Source organism: Ipomoea nil, unplaced genomic scaffold, assembly GCF_001879475.1.
Source record: "Ipomoea nil cultivar Tokyo-kokei standard unplaced genomic scaffold, Asagao_1.1 scaffold2690, whole genome shotgun sequence".
NCBI lineage: Eukaryota > Viridiplantae > Streptophyta > Magnoliopsida > Solanales > Convolvulaceae > Ipomoea > Ipomoea nil.
Genome location: NW_017619118.1, coordinates 1,889,458 through 1,912,705, shown reverse-complemented (window position 1 = coordinate 1,912,705; position 23,248 = coordinate 1,889,458). Strand labels below are relative to the sequence as shown.

Genomic DNA, 23,248 nt, shown 5'->3' with positions numbered 1-23,248 from the left:
GCCGTTCAGATCGTGAGGGAATGGTTTCGCCGGCATAGATCTGGTAATAAAGCTCTCAAAAAGCTGTCGACTCTTCTCTCTTCTCACCGGCACCACCACCAACATCCGGAACCGCCACCATCACCCCTTTTTTTCTTCAGATCTGGAGATCCCAGAGGCCACCGCTGCTTGGTAGTCGAAGAGCCAAAGCCCTCTGCGCATCGCGAAGCCGTAGACGGTGATGACAGAAGCTGTCGCGAAGCCGTAGACGGTGATGACAGAAGCTGTCGCGAAGCTGTAGATGGTGAAGCAAGCAAGGACGCTGGGCGACGACGGCAAGAGACGAAGCAGAAGAAGAAGACTGTTCACGAAGCCGTAACAATTTGTTCTTTATCTTTCTTTTTTTTGAAAACCTTATCTTCTTTCATTGTTTTGACTTTGTATTTTGGAATTGCAATTGTTCAAAGTGCAATTCCATATTTGGATAGGTTTTTTTTTTTTTTTTTTTTTTTTTTTGGTTTTAAATTTTAATTTTATTTAGTGTGTACTATTGTTGTCATTTAATTGATGTGGTTTGTTGATAATATTGTGTTGATTTGTAGTGTATGACCTTTATATATGATTAATATTAAAATAATTGGAGATTTAAAAGTAATAAATATTATTTAAAAAAAGTAATAATTCCCTTTTTCCTTAATTCGTGTGCTCTCCATTCGTGTATATATTCCAGAGTGAGACTCGTGCATTATGATGCACAAACAGAATAACGCAAACGTACTAGTGCACGAGGCATAGTGAGAGTGTGAGACTACACATCGCTGCATGCACTATGATGCATAATCAAGCAGAACAGATAGATAAGTGCATGCTGGTAAATTTGGATTAAAATGCACCACTTCATGACGCATAATGCACCACTTACAAATCTGAGTTACACTACTATATCCACAATAATGCACCACACCCCACAGTGCTAATATGAAATCACCCACAATTAGAATTTGATGCCTCAAAACAGTACACACTAGAGCACGCCAAACTAGGGGCCTGGGCCGGGCCCGGGCTTCTTGTGGGCCGATCCCGGGCTAGGCCCACAATTTGTTACATTTTTTTTTTATAATATAAATTGATATATTTTGTTCAAAATAAGATTTGAACCCTTAACTTCAAAATAATGAATTTAAATCCTTTCCAATTAAGCTACTACAACCTCTTGATATATTAATACTAATATATATATATATATATATATATATATATATATATACATATATATATACATATATATATATATTAATGTGTAATGTGTGCACATTACACATTAATATATATATATATATATATATATATATATATATATATATATATATATATATATATATACACACACACACATACATTAATATTTTTAAATGACGTTAATATACACATACACATTAATATTTTTGTTAAAAATAATATTTTAATTATTAATCTCAAAATCTAAAATTAACATGATTTTCTGCTAAATTAAAATTTATAAATGACGTTAAATACATTTAAACTTGTAGTCTTGTACTACTAAAACTTTATATAAGACTTAATATTATTTGATAACTTATAAATATTATAAAATGTAGTATAGTTTATAAAGTTCATTTGATTTTTATTCACTAAATTATGTTAGAGTGACAAATTAAAAATTTACAGGGCGTTTGGTTGGAGGGGGGGAATTATGTGGGAAAAGAATTGTAATTCCATGGGAGTTGAATTACTGGGAATAAAGTGAGAATTTAAATTTCAGTGTTTGGTTGACAGAAATAGAATTACTGAGAATTTCAATTCCAATGTTTGGTATACATTGGAATTGAAAGGGAATAAGTAGTATAAAGTCAAAAATGTCCATTATTGTTGTTAGACATTAATTTTAGGTTAAAAAGGGAAGGGGTAATTTTGACTCATCACTATCTTTTTTTCCCAGGAATTAAAATATCAGGGGGGACATGGGATTTTAATTCCATGAAAATGGGGGAATTGCAATTCCCTCCAACCAAACTACAGAATTTAATGGCATTTGGAATTAGGTGGGAATTAAGTGGGAAGGGAATTTAAAATCCCTCCAACCAAACGCCCTGTTATAAAAGACTTTTAAATTGGGTTTGCTTTTAATCTATGGAGAATTGTTGTGAGTAGAAGTAAGAGAGTGTAGGATTAAGAATTTTTGTGTGATACAAATAAATTGGGTAAGGGCATTTATAGGGATAAATTAGTTGTGTTTGCCCGGGCCTAGGTCCGGGCCCGTGCCTGGGTCGTGCCTGGGCCGTGCTCGGGCCTGGGCCATGGGCCGGTTCCGTGCTGGGCCTCAAATTTTTTTAAAAAGGACCTGAACTGCCCCTTAATAAGCCGGTTCCGGTTCGAACTAAGCCCGGCTCAAGCCCAGTGAGGCCCAGGCCCACTTTTTTCCGGGCCGATTCAGGGTTGGTTCGACCTTGAACCGGCCCGTGGCCACCTCTTGTACACACTACTACAAATAACATTTTTAACGTCTGTTTTTTCTGTCAAACGACGTCGGTATGTTTTACTTTTTCAAACGTTATTCTGGCAGATGTAATAAATAAATGATACGACGTCGATTATAAATTTCATATATATTAACAATAATTTTAAATATATTAAAAATAATTTCTTAAATTTGATATATATATATATACATATATATATATATATATATATATATATTTACAATAATTCGAAATATAATAATAAGAACTCCTAAAATACACAATAGTTCTTAAAATTCGAAATATATAAACAAATAATTCTAAATATATTAAAAAAATTATTTTCAACTTATAAAAATTCAAAAATTAAAAGTATTTTAAAAATGTATAAAATCTTACAATGACGTGGTGGCGGGTGGCACGGCGGAGGCGAGTGGGAGCGCGGCAAGCCTTGAGAGGGAGCGCAGCGGGTGCAAAACAGACCGAAGAGAGGAGGAGTGATGGCGGTCGGCGTCAGCGGTGGCGCGGAGGCAGTAAGAAGAAGAGGAAGAAGGAATGGAGGACTAGGTGGTGGTTGTTGCGGCGGCGGCAACAAAGAAGAAAAAGAAAGGACGGCGGCGCCAATGGCTTATGTTTGAAGAAGGAGGAGTTTTTTTTTAAGAAGGACGGCACTGGCTGTTGAAGAAAGAGGGGGATGGCTTATGTTTGAAAGAACCGTCATTTTTTTTTTTTATAATAGATTTATGACATAGGTTGTTACGAACAATCGACGTCGTATCTTATATTTTTAAAAAATAAGCATATATACCTATACGACATCGGTTATACCAAAACCGACGTCGTATAGGGTATTAATTTGTTTTTTTAAAGGTTACAACGTCGATTCTTTGAAGAACCGACGTCGTAGCTTAAATTAAAAAATGAGAAAAATACGTATATTATACGATGTCGCTTATAAAAAACTGAGGTCGTATAGAATATTAATTTTTTTTTTTTTAAGAAAAAGGTTATGATGTCAGTTCTCTGAAGAACAGACGTCGTAACTTAAATTAAAAAATAAAAAAATATATATATATACATATATTATATATTATACGATGTCGGTTATACAACCAAACGACGTCGGATAGTTTGTTAATTTTTTTAATTTAAAATGGGTTATGTCGTTGATTTTTTTTGTAGAATCCGACATTAAAAATATTTTTTTAAATTATAAATTTATTTTATGTTTTAACGTTGGTTTTGTAGAAAATTGACGTTATATGTTCGACGTTGTATGTGAGTTCTGTAGTAGTGACATGTATTTCACAACCAGAAATAACATAGTACAATAATGGCAGGAAACAATTATTATTAGGGATGTCAATTTGCCCCGTCCACGACGATTGAGAAAATTTTGCCCCGTCCACGACGGGAAATGTATGCAATAACCTGTCGGGGACGAGAACAGGGATGGGGATACGCCTCCCCGCTCCATCCCGTCCCCGAATAATTATTATAATTAAAAATAAATAAATAAATAGATGTATATATATATATATATATATATATATATATATATATATATATATGGAAGGGATCATGTGCATTTGTGGCTTCCCGTTCGGATGTGCGGTGGATTAATGTGCGTGAGGTTTATACTTAATGTGCGTGAGATTTGTACTCAATGTGCCTGAGATTTGTACTTAATATGCGTCATGTTAATATGCGTGAGTTTTGTACTTAATGTGCCTGAGTATTGTGTTTAATGTGCGTGAGATTTGTGCTTAATATGCGTGAGTATTTCATAATTACGAGCTCAGAAGGAAGCAGAACAGAAACTCACGCACATTAACGCCCAAGCTTCTTCTTATTTCTTCCTTCAATTTGGCCATGGATTCTGGATTATCAGCTATCTTCAGCGCAGTTGAATGTTTATATAGATGACGCACGCACAGTAAAATTTGCACAGCAGCTAAGTGTGAATTTCTGTTGTATTATTCCCATAATTCTTAACCACCATAGCCCGCCTCCGCATCATCATCATCAGGGAGGGGGCAATGGCTACTTGGAATGGGGAAGAAGCTGACATCAATATTTTCTGCTGTATTTTACACATTCACGCACATTAAGTACAAATCTCAAGCACATTAAGCACAACACTCACGCACATTGAGTACAAATCTCACGCACATTAATCCACCGCACATCCGCACGGGAACCTTTCAGTGTATATATATATATATATATATATATATATATATATATATATATTAATTTTTTAAATTAAAACTTATGTTTTTAGTTTTTAAAATTAAAAATCACACTAATTTAAGATTTTGACTAAGAGTTGACAATCCCTATCTCCGTCAAATTTTCTGCCAATATGAATTATTTTTAATTTCCCGCCAAAAATAGAAACGGAGAGTATACTGCCCGTTGCCATCCATAGTTATTATTTTGGAATTAAAGGAACAGATCGTTGCATTGATCATATTAACCTTGTACGTTTCTTTTAAACACGAACAGTGGAAATATGTTAAGAAATTGTGGACTTTCAAAAAAAAATGTTAAGAAATTGTGGGCCATTTAATCATGCTTGATCAATGGTCAGCAGAAGTTTTCAAGTTCACACGATAAGGTAGGTTTTCACCTGAACCGGATCCCCCCTCCCCCCCCCCCTCCCCCCCTCCCCCCCACTTCCCTACACACACACATATATATAGGGAAGGGTTCAGGTGCGGGTATAGGCTTCTCGTACGGTTGACGCACCTTAACCACACAAACGAAGCACCTTAAAAACACAAACCACACACCTTAAGTACACAAACCACGCACCTTATGCACACAACAAGCACCTTAAAAACACAAACCACACACCTAAGGTTTTAAAATGACTCACCTTAAGTTTCACAAAACTGATGCACCTTAAGCATACAAATCACACACCTTAAGAAGAAAAACAACACACATTGATAAAGAAAATCACGCACATTAAGTTTCAACGCTAATAATAGGAAAACCTGTACCATCTCCGAAGCGCAACATGTCCGAGCCATTGTAGTTGGCAGTTGACGACACCATAGAGGGATCAGGCAAATGACTCGGGTTGTTGCAAATTTGGCACCGCACGCCACCAGACTGGCCATGGCGACCACCACCGCCACCAAGACGATCCTGCGACTGCCCACGACCACGCTGAACAGCCAGCACTGCAGGAATCGCTAGCGCACCGTCCTCCGTACAAATAACCTCCTGATTGACGAGGAAGTCTTCAAACTCTAACAACGTCACCGAATCGCCTGAAGGTAAGGAATCTTTGAATTGTAGAAAATAAAGATAATATAACTAATGAAATTATATTTCTTTTTAAAATTCTTATAATGAATAATTCATTTTTAAATAGAGTCATTATATACATCTAATTCTAAATTAATTAAATGCATATGTATTATTTTTTGTCCTAGATACTAATTTATTTTTTAATTTAATAAGAGCAATAAAATAGCGTACATACTTTTCATCCACATAATGAAATCATTGATTTTTTTTTTTTATTTCCATTCGTTGTTGAGACACTTTTTTTTATTTTTTATTTATTTTGCATTTGAGAGTTTGTCAATGACAATTGCTGTCAATAGAGGATGATAATAAATAATTCAAAATATAAAGTTCCAATATATTTGGTTCTCAATAATCAAAAGAAAATTAATTAAACAAAAAAAAATTAACTTACTTTTTTTTTTAAATGAAAGAAAATCAAATAATTTTCAAATTTCATGATTTATAATCTTTGAATGCATTGTATTTAGTCGGGTTAATTATTTGACTTATTTTTTTAAATGAAATAAAATCAAATAATTTTCAAAGTTCGTGATTTATAATCATTGAATGCTATGTATTTAGTCGGGTTAATTATTTGAGTAAAGTTTATGTTAAATTTTATTATTATATTTTTAATACATTTTAACATATTCGTAGTACATGTTTAACAATTATGCAAACTCTAATTGGGATGAAGTTAGAACCTAAGACCTTTCTTATAGAAATTAATGAGCAATAATAAATAATTAACGAAATAAGAGCCAAAGAGAGTTAGCCATATAATGGGTATATATATATATATATATATATATATATATATATATACACACACTACTGGAAATTCTGAAATTTCTGACCACCTGAAAGTGATCTTAAATCAAGTTGAAAGTCTTGTTTCGACCACTTTTGGTATCCGGAAAAACCCTTGTTGCTATTTTCGACCACTTTTTGCATTCAACTTAATTTAAGATCACTTTCTGGTGGTCGAAATTTATGTATTTATTTATTTATTATATATACAGACGTGTATATATATATATATATATATATATATATATAATATACATACTATACGTTTGTATATATAATAAATAAATAAATACATACATACATATAATAAATATATATATATATTTATATATATACATATATATAATACATACATATATATATATATATATATATATATATATATATATATTTATTTATTTATTTATTTATTTATTATATATACAGACGTATGTATATATATATATTCCGCATTGTCCACAAGTCACACCGCATTTAGCCCAATTATTTTAGAGACTTTAGGGTTTGCCGCCCTCCACCTCCACCTCCACTTGCTCTACTTTGACGCTTCGCCATTCCTGCTCAGGTAACATCTTCCAGTAATCGTTGCACAAACACCATAGATCTCCGATATACGAATAGTATGTTTAGTTGGTTATCATTCCCTAAGAGTCAGAAGTGTCCAGTTTTCAATTCAACTTAATTAACACCCCCAAATGCTATAGTTGTGATGAAATTTCCGTTTGATACTTGCAGAGGTATTCCTTCATCTAACACCGCAACGCCACACATTTTCCATGGATTGTGTTGATTTCTATTCACTTTTTGAGGATTCGGATGGGAGGACCATTAGTTCGCCTGCTGCTTCAGAATTTGACTGTAATTGTCGGTTCTAATGTTGTCAATGGGGATATGTGACTTAAGAAAAGCATACCACAGGTATTTTTTTTAATTATTGGATTTAATTGCACTATTTGACACTTTTTTTTTTAATCCAGCTAGTGAATTAGTCACTATGTTCGGGAGTGAAAACTCTGAGTTACACAAAAAAGTGAAATTAAAACTAAAAATGAAAATACAATTAAAATAATTAAAACTCTAATTTGTCATGCAGATCTTGTGTAGTGTTAGTTTGAACACATGCACTTATATTTCTGGTATGCATGCATGCTGGTTCAAAGAGAAGAGCCTATGTAAGTTATGTAACTAACAGATTTTGCACAGAGACAAACTTAAAACTCCAAAACAGTTGCAAAGTGGATTGGAATTTTAAAGATATGGTGGCTTTGAAAAGGAATAATCTTGTTTCAAGGAATTAAACGCAAATATCCATTACTTTGTTTTTACTTTTTTATACACTAATACTCCTTCCATCCTTGTATATGTATGTATGTTTAAAAACTACATTTATAGTTCTATAAGAACTTGTTAAAGAAAAAAAAAATGAATTGGCCAATGAATAGTAAATTGGAGTATTGGACAAATTAAGTGGGATAGAGGAAGTAAATTAAATTAAAAAAAAAAAAAAAAAACATGTTCAATTTGTCAACTTATGAATTGAGCCTTATACTATACACTTTAAAAGTAAAATGTACCCTAATCAAATTATAGTCACTGGACTCTAACTAAGGGAGGGTAGGGTGTTGTCTAAATGTGTTCAAGTTCTGCTTGATCAACGTAGGTATGACAGTCTATAGTTTATATGCTATGTGGTAACTAAGGGAGGGTAGGTTCATAGTTCGGTGTTTAAATGTGATGATCAAAGTTAAGCAATTTGGAGTTTATATCCTACTATATATATATACAGATTATAATATATACAATGCAGGGGAATTAGTGCAAAAGAAACAAAAATCAGAGTTAGTAAAAACAACCCAAAATTGATTGCAATGCACCGAGCTAAAAAAAAAAAGTCATGAGTGGCATTATTTCTGGGGCAGCGTACTGAAATCAGTCTATAAGTGGAGTGTTCATGGGCCTGGATGGGGAATCATGTTGGAAAAAGAAATCAATTTTCTTTGAGCTTGAGTATTGGAAGCATTTGCATGTTCGGCATGTTCTTGATGTCATGCACATTGAGAAGAAAAATGTAAGTGAAAGTATTATTGCTACATTACTTGACATCCCAGGAAAAACCAAAGATGTGATAGCTGCTCGACTAGTCCTTGTGGAAATGAATGTGAGAATGGAGTTGACACCAAAACAAGGGGAGAAGAGAACGTTTTTGCCACCTGCTTACTATACACTAAGCAAAGAGGAGAAAAAGAAAGTTTGCAACTCTTTGTTACATATGAAAGTCCCAACAGGCTATTCATCTAATGTGAGAAACCTTGTCAATGTGAAGGAGTTGAAACTTGTTGGTCTTAAATCTCACGATTGTTACACTTTCATGCAACAGTTGCTTCCAGTTGCTATTCGAGGTGTGTTGCCCAAACATGTAAGGTATGCTATCACTCGATTGTGCTTCTTCTTTAATGTCATATGTAGCAAAGTGATAAATGCCTCAAAGTTAGATGCGCTACAAGATGACAACGCTGTGTTTGCTGGAAAAGTACTTTCATCCTTCATTTTTTGATATAATGGTTCACTTAACTGTTCATCTTGTGAGGGAGGTCAAATTGTGTGGACCGGTGTGGTATAGATGGATGTACCCATTTGAAAGATATATGAAAATCTTGAAAGGTTATGTGCGAAATCGCAATCGACCAGAAGGTTGTATAGCCGAGTGTTATATTTCTGAAGAAGCTATAGAATTTTGCTCATAGTATTTGTCTAACGTACAAACAATTGGGATCCCATCAACATTTCATGAAGTGGTGCGTACTCGGCCTTTATCAGGTGCTCAAGTGCAATCCATTAGCCAAGTAGAGTGGGAGCAATCACATCGTTATATTTTGGCAAATGATGTAGAAATAGACCAATACGCTAAGTAATTTTTCCAACTCTGATAAAACTTCGAATATATTGTTTATTGTTTATATATATTGTAGTGGTTAATTGACTTTGGTCAAATACCGTTTCTTAGGGAACACAAGGCACATTTGTAGGCTACATTGGGTGGTAAGGTTAGGACAGAGAAGGGGCTACTTGATGAGCATAACCGCACATTTATTAATTGGTTACGTGATCGTGTAAGTTGTATAACTATGATTAGTACAACAAAATAAAAGTCACCGGTTTTATTATCATATACAAATTTTAAAGTGTTATCATTTTTAGGTTGGACGAGCAATAAATGATTCCACCCATGAAATATCAGAAAGACTAAAATGGTTGGCACATGGTCCTCGGAACCAAGTGTTAAAATACTCTGGTTATTTAATTGAATGAGTTACTTTTCATACCAAAGATCATGATAATTTGCGACCTGTCCAAAACTCAGGAGTAAGCTTAGTTGCAAATATAATGCAAGTTTCTAGTGCAAAGGATAAGAACCCCGTTGAGTCAGATATGGTATTTTATGGAGTTATTGATGAAATATGGGAGCTTGATTACCATACCTTTCGAGTTCCTGTGTTCAAATGCAATTGGGTTGAGAATAACAATGGTATTAAAGTAGATGATCGTGGTTTCAAATTAGTAAACCTCAATAAGATTGGATTCAAATCTGATTCTTTTATCTTGGGGAGTCAAGCCAAGCAAGTATTTTATATTCAAGACCCTCAAGATCCTATATGGTCTGTCGTGCTTGCAACTCCTAATCGGGATTACTTTGAAGATGAGACTGAGATGGATGAAACAATAATTCATCATCAATGCTTTACGAATGGGATGCCATCTATGAATGTTGATGATAAAGATGAGAGTGAACCGCCATGCATTCAAGAAGATTGTGATGGGACTTGGGTTGAGAATAAGAACTCCTATCTAGTTAGTGTATAACATTTCAAACCTTATATTTTAAATTTGACTATGTATGTATTCTTAAATCTTTCTTAGGTTTAATGCCTTCAATTTTTTTGGCTCCCAACTTCTGTAAATGAATTCAAACATTTCTAATAATTTTGTTTTTATATTTTTGTGCTTATTAGGTTTGCGGGCTCTATGGTTGTTGGAAGAAAGAAAAAAACTGAACATCAGGAACAAAAGGGACAAGAAGTACATGGTGATGAAGAACACAATGGAAAAGAGGTTCAGGTGGATGAGGAACAAAAAATGTCAGGTTCTCTAGATACTTCATCAACGAGGAGCACTCGAGGTCGTACCCAAATGCATAAGCTTGATATGCAAAGGGTACAAGGAGTGAAGAAAGAGGTACAATTCAATGCTTTGGTACAGCCGATTGGAAAAAGTGCTACAGAACTGCAAAGTTACATTCATGTCCTTGCAAGAGAAAAGGTCAAGTTGAATTTTAAGACATGGAAACATGTGCCACAAGATATTAAAGATAAGATATGGAACGCTGTTAATGTAAGCAAATTCTCATTCTTTTACTTGTATTAATTGTGATATTTAACATATTAGTCTTTTAATTCTAATAAAAATTTTTCTATGTAGTTGAGCTTCATTGTTCCGGCACAATTCAAGAAAAATTGCTTGAGCTCAGCAAATGACAAATGGCAGCAATATAAAACACAACTCACAAATAACTTTATTTGGAAGAGACTGAATGATGAAGAAAACTTGCATAAACCACCCGCAGGATATGATATTATGGGAGATGAATGGACTCAATTTGTGATTATCCGCATGTCTGAAGACTTTAAGGTAACCTCAAAACTAGAAGTGTTTATGTATTAAATTTATATTTCCTGAATACTTTACCAATTTGTATTTCCTGAATACTTTACCAACTTCATTAAGACCGCATATCATTCAGAACCAAAAAGCTTAGCTCCTTATGTTAAGTGTTGCACCTTAGCTCCTTCTGTTTCAAATTAAATCAAGCATCAAAATGCAGCATAGGTCCACCCTGCAGATCATCTGTTCATCAATTTTGCAACAGCAACACTCCTTCCTGAAGCTTCATGTTGCTGTTGCAGTTCAAACTAGCTAATCTCCAGTTTCTCAACCTATAAAATCAACTATATCCCAGACCAGAACTCTGTAGACATTGTTTAGAACAGCAGATCTCCAATTTCTCACAATTTATGAACTCAGCTTCTGTTTCTATTTCTGTTTTTTCTCAAGTAGCTTCATAACTAAGCTGCATCAGTCATTCATCCTCATGCCATAATTTTTCATTTCTATTTTCTATTTTTAAGCATGAAGCATAATTTTTAGGTTAGAAATATAATGTGAAGTTTTTATCTTAATGTATGGTGCTATGGCAGAAATATAATGTGAAGTTTTAATTTGATCATGTTTGTCTTAGAAACTAAGCGAGCAACAAAAGTTACGAAGAAAGAAAAACCTTTATCCACATAGGCTTGCTCGTAAAGGATATGCGCGTCTTGCTAGTGAAATTGTAAGTAATTATTATTTCACTTTCACTATTATTAACTCAAACTCATTTTCAGCCTAAGTTTGACATTTATAAATCTTCTTGCCTGTAGTCAACAGAATTGAGGAGATGTTTTGAAGACAAAATTTACAAAGATTGTAAGCAAAACCTTTACTGGTATTATCCTCTTTATGTATTTCTAAATATTGTGGTTATATCATGGTCATTTGTCATGCATTACAGGATGAATATATTCAGCAAAAGCAAGATGGTTTGTTGCAACTTCAAGGACCAAATGAGGACATTCTGACACAGTCTCTTGAATCTAAGGAGCATGGAGGTCGGGTGAGGGCTATAGGGGGACATGTCAATCCCTCAACATATTTCAGAATGGGTAGATGGATGATGCCTGCTCATGAGAAAAATGTTCTTCTAAGCCGACAAGCCATAGTTGAAGACAGAGTAGCAAAGTTAGAAAATATGGTACTTCAAAATGTTGGCTGTAATATTCAGATTGAAGCAAAACGCAGTTGTAATGCAAAGGATGCAAAGGGTGCCAAGAAAAGTGAAGAAGAAATTGGTGATATTCAACAAAAATTGAATTTTGAGGAGGATGATAATGAGCTGCAATTTATTGACAAGGAAGATGTCTTGGAGGTAAATTTTACTTATTATGTATATAATAAACATGCCTTTCTTAGTATATTTATTTATCTAGCTAATATGGGTATATTTTGCAAATTAGAAACAATCTAAGAAGAAAGCGGGCAAGGAAGTCAAAAAGCTTGAGTTGAACTCCTCAAGTATGCCTAAGTCATTATGGCTACTTTACTGCCATTACAAGCGTGCACTTGGGAATGGAGAGAGTTTACAAATATTGCTAGATAATAATGTCTTCGGGGAAGAATGTACTCTCTATGTGCACGATGAAGTTGTGATTCCTTTTTGTCAATTGATGCCAATATCGTACACGTGTATTGCAGTGTACATATGGTATGATTTAATATATATTTCGAGTCAATTTGATAACTTATCACTTCTATGCTTTGTTATTCTAATTCAGTTTCCATTCCAATGCTAGGTATTTGTATAAAAAGATGATGGAAGAGAACAAGCTTGACAAATTCAGATTTATGCAGACGCGTCATGTAGGGCATGTGCCAACGAAAAGAACAGGTAAAAATTTTCTAGAAAAACAGTTGGAAACCAGGGCACGAGCTTTAGCAAACAGACTGATGGACAATCCAAGTAATGAACACTTTTGGTGCCATGTAATATAGGGTAAGAATGGTTACAATTATACTTTCAATTGCATATTATTTTGTGTTGATGTAATATAATTATGTGTTTGTGCATAGTTTCCATTTGATTCTGACAGTTATCAACATCACTAAGGATATTGTTTATTTGTGGGACCCTCTTAGTCATCGCATTCGCGATGATGATTGGAAGCATGTTGTAGAAATGTAAGTTTTTTTTTAAAAAAAAAATTCTTTCGATTTATATCAGTATGATTATTACATTATTTGAATAATCAACAATATATATATATATATATATATATATATATATTGGTAGGGAATATCCCGACCGACATAAGCTTCACCACGACCGACTTGCCTTTGTCTTTGTCTTTTGTCTTTGCAGGTAGCAGGTCGGGCTTTTTATGAAGAACCTGGTCGGGAAGTGACCGGGAATTGCCCGAGCGTTAGTGTCGACCACCGAGCGGTAGCCCTTTGGCGAGAGAGCTGACAAAGGACACGTGGCGGCTCTTTACGATGACAGACAGGGCACCCGGGAGGATGACACGTGGTGGCTACGTGGAGAACATGCCGAACGGCTGGAATCTTGTCCCCGGCACATCGGCTATAAATACCCACAGTAGCTACAGTGTAGAGGATTTTTGGACGATCGATAGGTTGTTACTAGAGAATCCCGACCGTAGTCAGTCGGCACTCAGAGCAACCAAGTAGATTGTACTTAGGGCCTTTACCACGATCAATAAAGTCTTTTACTTGCTTTAATTGGTCTCGAGTTTATTTTATATTGCTTGTGTAGAATTAGCAATATCATTTTGGCGCCGTCCGTGGGGACCCGTGCGAGAAAGCAACGTCTTGATGAGCACCCGCTCCCTCTACAACCATGTATCCGTGGGCTCAAAATAACTTCGCTGACGACCAGGCGGACGCAGCTAGCTCATCTGGGCACCACGCCACCCAACAGCAAGGTCAAACGGTAGAGTTGAATCTCAATCTCTCACCACCGCATCCGTCAAACACATACCCGGTCGCCCAACAACCGGTGAACTACATACAACCGGGATACACAACACCCGGTCAGCCATATCAGCAGCAGCCGATGATGTATCCCGGCCAATATCCATACCCAGTCCCACCTCTACCGTACGGGTATTGGCCTGGCCAACCGATGTATTACACTCCCCCGGTTGGTTACCCACCATATACGCCTGCTTACACAGCTCCAGCCGCCGCCCCTCCAGTACAACCGACCGCACAGGTAGAGCCGCAGCGTCAGTCCGCTTCCCGGGCTCGACGCTCGGCTCATTCGCGGTTGGGGTCGGGGGGTGCTGATGCGATGGAGGCACCAGGGCAGGCCCAGCAAGCGGTCGAGGTTCCCGTCCAAGCGGAGGACCCCGAAGAAACTGCCCGAGCGGCAGCTTTTGGTCGTCTTCGACCGGAGATGCGCCAGCGTTTGGGACCCCAAGACCCGAAACGCGGGCAAGAAGACGTGCAGATGCAGGAGGCTAGCCAGGAGGCCTCATCTGGGTATAGCGGGTCAAGATCTCACCGACGGCGACGCGCTCGGGATACAGCCCAAGCCGCCGAGCTCAACGAGACCTGAGGATTACTCTATAACCTCCAGGCGGAATTTGCGCAATTTAGAAACGCGCACCCTGCAGCAACCCCGGTTGGACAACCGACCTTGCATCAGACGCCTTTCATAGCGGCGGTAATGGCTCAGCCTTACCCGCTCGATTTAAAGGTCTTTGGAGAGAAGAGTTACGATGGTCGGACAGACCCTGAGGCTCACGTCAACGATTTCTATAGCAATATGACGCTGAAGGGTGTGTCGGACGCCGTGATGTGCAGGGCTTTCTACTCCACGCTTACCGGTCGAGCGGCGGAATGGTTCCGAACTTTGCAGTCGGGTTCGATCGACAGGTTTGACACCCTAGCGGTCAAGTTTGTGAGGAAGTTTATCACTTCCAAAGTGGTGAGAAAGCCTTATATGTATCTGGAAAAGGCCAAGCAACTTGAAGGCGAGAGCTTGACCGACTTCCTCACCAAATGGAAGGCGGCGGTCGGGGAGGTAGAGCCCATGGACGATGCCACCGCCACCCACATGTTACACATCTCTCTCCGGGCGGGATATTTATATCAGGACTTCATTTTACACCCCCGGCCACGTATGAGGAGGCCCTTCGAAGGGTCATAGATTATGCCAATGCTGGCGAGGCGAACGCCGTAAAGCGCTCGCAGGAGGTCGGGTCTTCATCCCGTAAACCGGCCGGCCGGGCGGAACACCGATCGGGAGATGACCATCCCCGATCCCGCACCAGGATTGGTGAGTTTACGGCCTTGAACCGATCCGCAGCGGAGGCCATGCAGTATGCTCAGTCATGCAACCTCATCAAGCTTCCCCATCCCGATCGAGATGGCCCTGACAAGAGTAAGCATTGCGCTTACCATCGATGTGCTGGGCATGACACTGAAGAGTGTACCCACTTGCTCCAACTGTTGGAAGATTTGCTCAATCTAGGGAAGTTGGACAAATGTGTGGGGAGGAGAGAGGACCCCAAGAGGAATACCGATCGGAGAGAACAGCGGCGCTCTCACCACCGTTCTGATCGGTCAGGTCAGGACCGAAGAGACGATCGTAGAGATGATCGTCGTGATGACCGACGGGACCCTGACCCTCCGTCTAGCAGCCGGCCAGCAGGAAAGCCGACCATCCACGTTATTTTCGGTGGATTGGAAGATGCTTCCCGACCGAGAAGTAATTGCCCGGTCGCTATAGTGGACTCCCGGGAGACCGGGAAGAGGCAAAAGATGGAGCCCATAACCTTCACCCTGGAAGATCAACCCAGCAGCAGTGACCACGGCATGGAGGCGCTCGTGGTCACAATTGATGTGAAAGGGACGGATGTCCAAAGGGTTATGGTCGACACTGGCAGCAGTGTGAACGTCCTTTATTTGGACGTGTTCGAAAAGCTTGGACTAGACAGGAAGGAGCTGACTCCGGTCGGTGTACCACTGTCTGGCTTTACCGGGGCCCTTATTTACCCCGAGGGAAAGATAACGCTCCCGGTCGAGATCGGCACATCCCCGAAGTCGATCAAGACGGAGTTAGAGTTCGTTGTGGTCAACCTCCATTGCGTCCACAACATTATCTTAGGCCGACCTGCCATTATGAAGATCGGTGGGATAATTTCAATGCCTCACCTATGCATGAAATTCCCCACCCCCAATGGGGTAGGTGTAGTCCGTGGCGATGTCCAATCCGCCAGGAAGTGTTACACCCGAGCGGTTAACAGACGCGATTCTGGTTCGTCTTCCCGGGTGAACACCATAGCCAAAGAAGAGGCTAAAGATCGGAAGGAACAACCGGAGCCTTCCGAGGAGATAGAAGAAGTTCCCCTATCCGAGGACCGACCGGATAGGAAGATCAAGATTGGTCGGGCCCTCACCCCCGATCTCCGAGCAGAAATTTTGGCCATACTTCGGGAGTATGCCGATATCTTCGCTTGGGGGCCCGAGGACATGCCCGGGATCGACCGGTCCGTTATTTGTCACAAACTGGCCGTCGATCCCGCAGCAAAGCCGGTGGTGCAAAAAACCAGGCACCTTTCTTCCGATCGCCGTAAGTTTGTTAGAGAGGAAGTCAAGAAGATGGCGGCGATCGAGCACATCCGACCCGTGATTTATCCCGAGTGGGTGGCTAATATAGTTCTTGTTCCGAAGCCCCCAGCGTGGAGGATGTGCATCGATTTTACCGACCTCAACAAGGCCTGTCCGCTCGACCCGTATCCTCTACCGAGTATCCACCAGATGGTCGACGAGACGGTCGGGGCCGAATTGATGAGCTTTATGGATGCATTCAAGGGTTATCACCAAATCATGATGCACCATGAAGATGAGAGCAAGACAGCCTTCGTAACCCCGGACGGGCTGTATTGTTAACGAGTGATGCCGTTCGGTCTCCGCAACGCAGGAGCCACCTATCAGAGAATGGTCAATATGCTCTTTGCCGATTTGCTAGGCCGAACGATGGAAGCTTACATTGATGATATGTTGGTCAAGAGTCGGGACCGATCCGACCACACTCGGGACCTCCGGGAATGCTTCCAGATTATGAGGAAGTACCAGTTGCGGTTGAACCCAACCAAGTGTACATTTGCGGTTCAAACCGGCAAGTTCCTCGGCTATATGATGACTAAGAGAGGAATCGAGCCCAACCCGGCCAAAGTAAAAGCGATTCTGGACATGCAACCACCTTCTACCGTACGGGAAGTCCAGCAATTAACCGGTCGGTTGGCAGCCCTCAGCCGATTCCTCTCCAAGTTAGCCGAGCGCGCTTTACCTTTCTTCAAGGTATTGCGAAAGGTTAATGGATTCGTCTGGGACGAAGAATGCCGAGCGGCTTTTGATGAGCTGAAGGAGTATTTCATGTCACCAATCGTGCTCTCAAAGCCCGAGCTCGGAGAAGAGCTAGACGTATACCTCGCCGTCTCCGATCGTGCAGTAAGCGCAGTATTGTGCCGAACCGATCCGGAAGGGGTCCAGCGACCGGTGTACTATGTAAGCCACGCGCTACATGGTCCTGAGCTCCGGTACTCCCGGTTAGAGAAGGTCGTCTATGCCTTGTACATCGCCGCAAAGAAGTTGGCTCCCTACTTCCAGGGTCGAGCAATTCGCGTGTTGACCGATCAGCCGATTGGGCCAGTCCTCCGAACTGCTTCCTCATCCGGTCGCCTAGTCAAGTGGGCGTTGATGTTGACCCAGTACGCGATCGAATACCGACCAAGACCAGCCATTAAGGGTCAAGCTTTAGCTGATTTCTTGGTCGAGTGCACCGCCCGGGATACCCGACCCCCCGAAGTTGAGGATCCCGAGGCTGAGTGGTGGTCGTTGGCTACTGACGGGTCGAGTAGCAAGAAAGGCGCAGGAGGGGGAGTGGTGGTTACGAGCCCGGAGGGATTCAAAGTTTACTTTGCTCTCATGTATCAGTTCCATCCGACCAATAATGAGGCCGAGTACGAAGCCTTTGTTAACGGCTTACAGTGCGCTCGGGACTTGGGGGCTGAATACGTCCGAGCTCAAACAGATTCCGCGCTCGTGGTCGGGCAGGTTCTCGGAGACTATGAAGTCAATGGAGAGCGTCTACAACTATACCGAGACCTAGCTATGGAGAAGCTTGCTCAGTTCCGGGGGTATACCGTCCGGCACATCCCCCGATTGGATAATGCCGACGCGGACATCTTGTCAAAATTGGCTCAAGACGCCCTGGAACACATGTCGAAGATAGCACGAATTCTGGTGATCCCAAGACATAGCATCCATCGTTTACCGGTCAATCCAATCCAACCGGTGGAAGACAATTGGATCACCGATCTAAAAGAGTACCTCGAGCACGGTCGACTACCAGACGACCCACAGCGTGCTCGAAAGGCCAAGCTTAGGGCCCCAAGTTTCCAAGTCTTGGACGGTCGCCTCTACAGGCGATCGTACGGAGGACCTCTTATGCGTTGCTTGACCGCATTTGAGGCTGATCTGGTCATGAAGGAATTGCATTCGGGAATTTGTTCTTCACATCAAGGAGGCCGATCGTTAGCCCGTCGTATCATGCTGATCGGGTACTATTGGCCGTCCCTCCAGCTAGACTGTGAAAAGTTAGCTCGGGAATGTGAGACGTGCCAACTGTTTGCCCGGATGCCTGGACGACCGGCAACTTTCTATCAGCCGGTGACGACTGCAATTCTCTTTGCTAGGTGGGGGGTAGACATCTTGGGCCCTTTCCCTCAGCTCTCCGGTCGGAGAAAGTTCGTGATTGTCGCCATCGATTACTTCTCCAAATGGATAGAAGCCGAGCCCTTAGCCACGATCACCTCTCAGCAGTGTGCTCGGTTCCTTTGGCGCAATGTGATTTCCCGCTTTGGTGTGCCCGTGCATCTCATCAGCGACAACGGCCGCCAATTCGTAAGCCAATATTTCCAGAATTTCTTGGCCACGATCGGGACGACTCACGTCCGGTCGTCGGTGGCTTACCCGCAGGGAAACGGACAAGTGGAGAACGCTAACCGGACGATTTTGGAAGGTCTAAAAAAGAAGTTACACTCGGCTGGTCGTAGTTGGGCCGATGAGTTGCCATATGTCTTATGGACTTATCGAACGACCCCGAGGGAAGCTACTTTGGAGACCCCTTTCGCCCTGGTTTATGGAGCAGAGGCCCGACTCCCTATCGAGGCTTGGATCCCGACCGATCGAGAGAGAACCTACAATGCGGAAGAGAACGAACATGCGATGGTCGTGGATCTCGACGGGGTCGAGGAAAAAAGAGAGCTAGCCGCTTGGCGTATGGCCGAGTATCAGAAACGAGTCAAGAGTTCAAAAGACGTTCAGGTTAACCCTCGTTATTTCCAGGTGGGAGATTATGTTCTACGACGAAGGGAGGCCAGTCAACCTTTGGAAGGCGGAAAACTAGCTCAGAATTGGGAAGGGCCGTACATTATCAGCGCTATCATACGGCCGGGTACATACCGACTGGAGACGACAACCGGTCGGGTAATCGAGGGGACTTGGAATTCCGAGCACCTCGTTATGTTTAGGCATTAGCCTATTTTTCGTAATCCTTGGATGATGTGGGGGCTCGACCTGCGAGTTAGTCCCGGTCGTTATTTGTAATTAAATGTTATGATTGTAAATATTTGTTTAACCGCCTGCGAGCGGGACAGTTTAATGTATATACGATCGGTGATTGCTCGACCGCTTGCATGCGGCGGCCCGGTCGGTTATTTTTATTACCCCTAATGCACGTAAATCAGTTCACTCTCAAGTTGCATCGACCGGGCGAATCAATTGACCGGTCAAACGCGCTCCACATCGGCGGACATTCGAGTCGCGCCACTGATCGGGGAAGCCAGGAGCTCTCAGCACAATTCCCCGATCCGTCCAACTTCTTTCCACTATCGCACCCACTCGTGCCTCGAGCGCACAATAGTGTGGGGGCTGGGATGAAGTATCTATAGGAAGTATCTATAGGCCCGTCGCTCGGATATATCCCGACCGTGGAGGCTTACCTGTTTTTCAAAATTTCGTCAAGGCCTGGAGATCGGGTAAACTCGATCGGGTCGGCCAGTTTTACGACGGAATCTCAGATGCACGACCAGGCCATAAGGCCTTAAGGGTGGGCATCGACCGGGTCGAGTATTGCGAGACCAGGCCAGCGGGCCGCGAGGTCGAGAGTCTACAATGAGGTCGAGAGTCTACGATCGGAGTGTGCACGTTGGAAACGAAAATGTAAAGCAAAAAATGAAAGGCACAACTTGGATCGAAATGGAATTTATTATTAACCAAAAGGCGCCCGGTACAACTCGGGACCGGGCTCCCGACCAGCGTCATTTACAAAAAGAAGTAAAGCTCAAACCTACTCTACTTCTTCGCTTCGGCATCACCCTCTCCGCTCGGGGCGGCCTCAGCTCCGCTCGCCGTGGCCCGATCCTTCGGATAAAAAGGTGCTGGCCCCGGGTCGGCTACGTCGTCGGGGAGTGTGGTCAAGACCAACTGGAGATCATCCCCTTCAAGGGCTTGCTCCATGATCTTCTTGGTTTGGTCGCGCATTTTTCGCTGACCGGCTTTGTACGCCCACCGGCCAAACGTCCACACCAGCTTTTCCCCGACCTCTGTGCCCCGAACGGACTGGAGAAAGCGAGCGCCCGATTTGGTATCTTGGAAGAGATGTTGGGCGAGCTTGTCCGGGTCATTTTGGCGAGCCCTAAGTTCGGCCGCTTCCCCGATCGCCTGCTGGGCGACCTGCTCCGAGAGGTCCCGCTCGGCTTTCACCTTCTTGAGCTCGGCCTCAAGGTCCCGGATCTCTTGTAATCGCCGGTTGGCGACCTTCTTCAGGGCCTCGGCTTCATTGGCCTGTAAGGCCCGCTGTTGAAGGAACTGGGCCGCTCGGGAGATCTGCAGGGCACAACACGATCGAATGTTAGCCGGGTGGAGTTACTTAGAAGAAAATTTAAAAGATGGAAAAGTGTTTACCTCAGCCAGGTCGTGGCCGATCATCTCGGCTACCTGGCTCGGGGTCAGCTTGGAGATATCCTCCTTAGCCGACCCAGCATTCCCGATCCGGGCGAGGATCGAGGAACCACCTCTGCTGCCACCGCCTGAGGGCGTCGGGCTATGCTGCTCGCGCTGCCGCTTTAGGGCCCTGGTCTCCGAGGCGGTCTTCTCCTTCACTTTTTCTTTGCCCTTTCCGACCGCCACTCGGGCGACCAGGACCTCCGACGTGTCTACCACGTAGCCTTCAGCCGTGGTGACGGTCGACGCCCCTATGGGTCGGGCTACCAGGATCTCCTTTTCCCCGGTCGGCTTGGCTTGGGCCTTCTTCTTGCCAAGGGAAATCTTGGCCACCGGGCGTAGCGGGGCGTCCTCGTCTCCGAAGCCGGCCATCTCTGCAAACAAAACAAAGGAGGTTAGATCGAGCTAAAGGCCCAGTCGGGCAATTGAGGTCGGAGAAAAGGGCTAATGTTGCACCTTTGCCCTTTCGTTTACCCCGGGCGGGCATCCTTGCGATCGTAACGCCCCGGGGCTCGGGCTTGTACTTATCGGGTATATTATATACGGGCTCGGGCAAGTTAGCCGCTTCGAGGGACTCGGGCGTCTTGAAGATTTGGTACTCGTAGATTTCGCCCGAGATTTTGGTGACGGCGTCTATAATGGCCTGAGTCTCGGTTGGGATGACTTGTCTTCGGAAACGCTGACTCTAGACCCTCTCGACCGGGAGGATCCACGGATCGTACTTCACTGAGAAGATCCGGTTTTTCCATCCCCGGTTGTTCCCGGGCAGCCCTTCGATCGAGCATTTGTCCGCTCCGGATTGTGTCATCAGAAATCCACCCCCATACGCAGCCGCCAGCACCTTCACTTGGTAGACGAAGTTGAAGAGCTCCATCGTGCAGGCTACGTTGTGCCGACTGCAAATCTGGGGAAAGCACGCGATTATCCGATGTGCGTTCGGGCAAATCTGCCCGGGCATAACCTGGTAGTAGCCCAGGAATGCGGTGAGGAGGCTGGAAAAGGGGAATGTGATCGTGGCCATTAGCGAATCGTAATGCATCCCGATCCATTTCCCCTGATGTCGTTCGATGATATTTCCGAGCTGCCTGCTGGTGTCGAACTCGACCCGACCAGCGAGAGTTGCCGCGATTCTGCTTGCCTCTCCTTTTGTCAGCAAGCTCCTCTGGCCTTCGACGCTCTCGCTGTTGAGGAATTCAAACCCGTTCCCGTTCGGCGGCGCCGGCCCGGCCGGGTCTTCCTCATCCGCTTCGGCTTCGTTGGCCCGGTCTCCTTCCTCGGGCTCGGTTTGAGGGTAATCCCCAATTACCCTCGTAGGCGTTTCCCTGACGCCTTCGTCCGGGTAGTTTCGTCCGCTCGTGGACGTTGCCTCGCTCCCCGACTCGCTGGAGCTCGACCCCGAGGTCCCTGAAGAGCTTGATGACCCTGCTGGCTCGGGGGCTCGGTCATGTGTGGGCTGTGGTCGTTGCTCGACCTCTGGGGAATAGGACATGATGTCCACCTCTTCGCTGCTGTGCTCGACCGTGTTGTCGTAGTCTGCGATCGAGGCGTTCTGGCTATCCGAATCCGACATGTTTTCTACCTAAAGGTCGGTCGGGGTTAGTACAGGGTCGGGAGGTTAGTTCGAAGTTAGTCCTATCCTACTCCTACGCAAGGCTAAAAGCAAAGTAAAAGCTAAGGGATCAAGAGCTTACCGATTGGTGATATTTTGAAGAAAACTTGAAGCTTGGCTTTGCTCGACTGGTTCGCTGAACTGCTGCTCGGGACTCTCTGAGGGTACCGATTGCTTCAGTGGACTGAGGAAAGTTCAAATGAAGGCCTCAAGGGCCTATTTATAGGAGAGCATTTAGGCGGGAAACCAATCCACTTGCGTGACACGACCCGCACTGATTCCGAGGCCGGCAGTGGCCGACACGTGGCGAGGGAAGGAATGACAGCTGGTCGGTCGGTTAGTCGGCCGACGTTTGGGCTTCTTCATCCCGTCCCATTTTTTCCCG

General features: G+C 42.7%; 2 protein-coding genes across 5 annotated transcripts; both read left to right on the top strand.

Moving 5' to 3' along the window:
- Positions 1-7,044: 7,044 nt before the first annotated feature.
- LOC109155026 lies at positions 7,045-12,591 on the top strand. Of its 4 annotated transcripts, XM_019302757.1 has the most exons (9): positions 7,045-7,137; positions 7,308-7,490; positions 8,681-8,871; positions 8,950-8,993; positions 10,583-10,961; positions 11,049-11,258; positions 11,866-11,958; positions 12,047-12,092; positions 12,178-12,591. In XM_019302757.1, coding segments are annotated over exons 3-9 (921 nt in total). In that variant the 5' UTR covers positions 7,045-7,137; positions 7,308-7,490; positions 8,681-8,724; the 3' UTR covers positions 12,180-12,591. The 4 variants fall into 4 exon arrangements, with proteins under 4 accessions (XP_019158302.1, XP_019158299.1, XP_019158303.1 ...); XM_019302754.1 differs by having other exon boundaries at positions 8,681-8,993; XM_019302756.1 differs by having other exon boundaries at positions 7,133-7,192; positions 8,681-8,993.
- On the top strand, positions 12,184-13,721 carry LOC109155027. The gene is made up of 5 exons (XM_019302759.1): positions 12,184-12,591; positions 12,680-12,927; positions 13,016-13,215; positions 13,359-13,400; positions 13,582-13,721. The coding sequence occupies exons 1-3, from the start codon at positions 12,325-12,327 to the stop codon at positions 13,212-13,214; spliced, it is 714 nt and encodes a 237-aa protein (XP_019158304.1). The 5' UTR covers positions 12,184-12,324; the 3' UTR covers position 13,215; positions 13,359-13,400; positions 13,582-13,721.
- Positions 13,722-23,248: the final 9,527 nt, after the last annotated feature.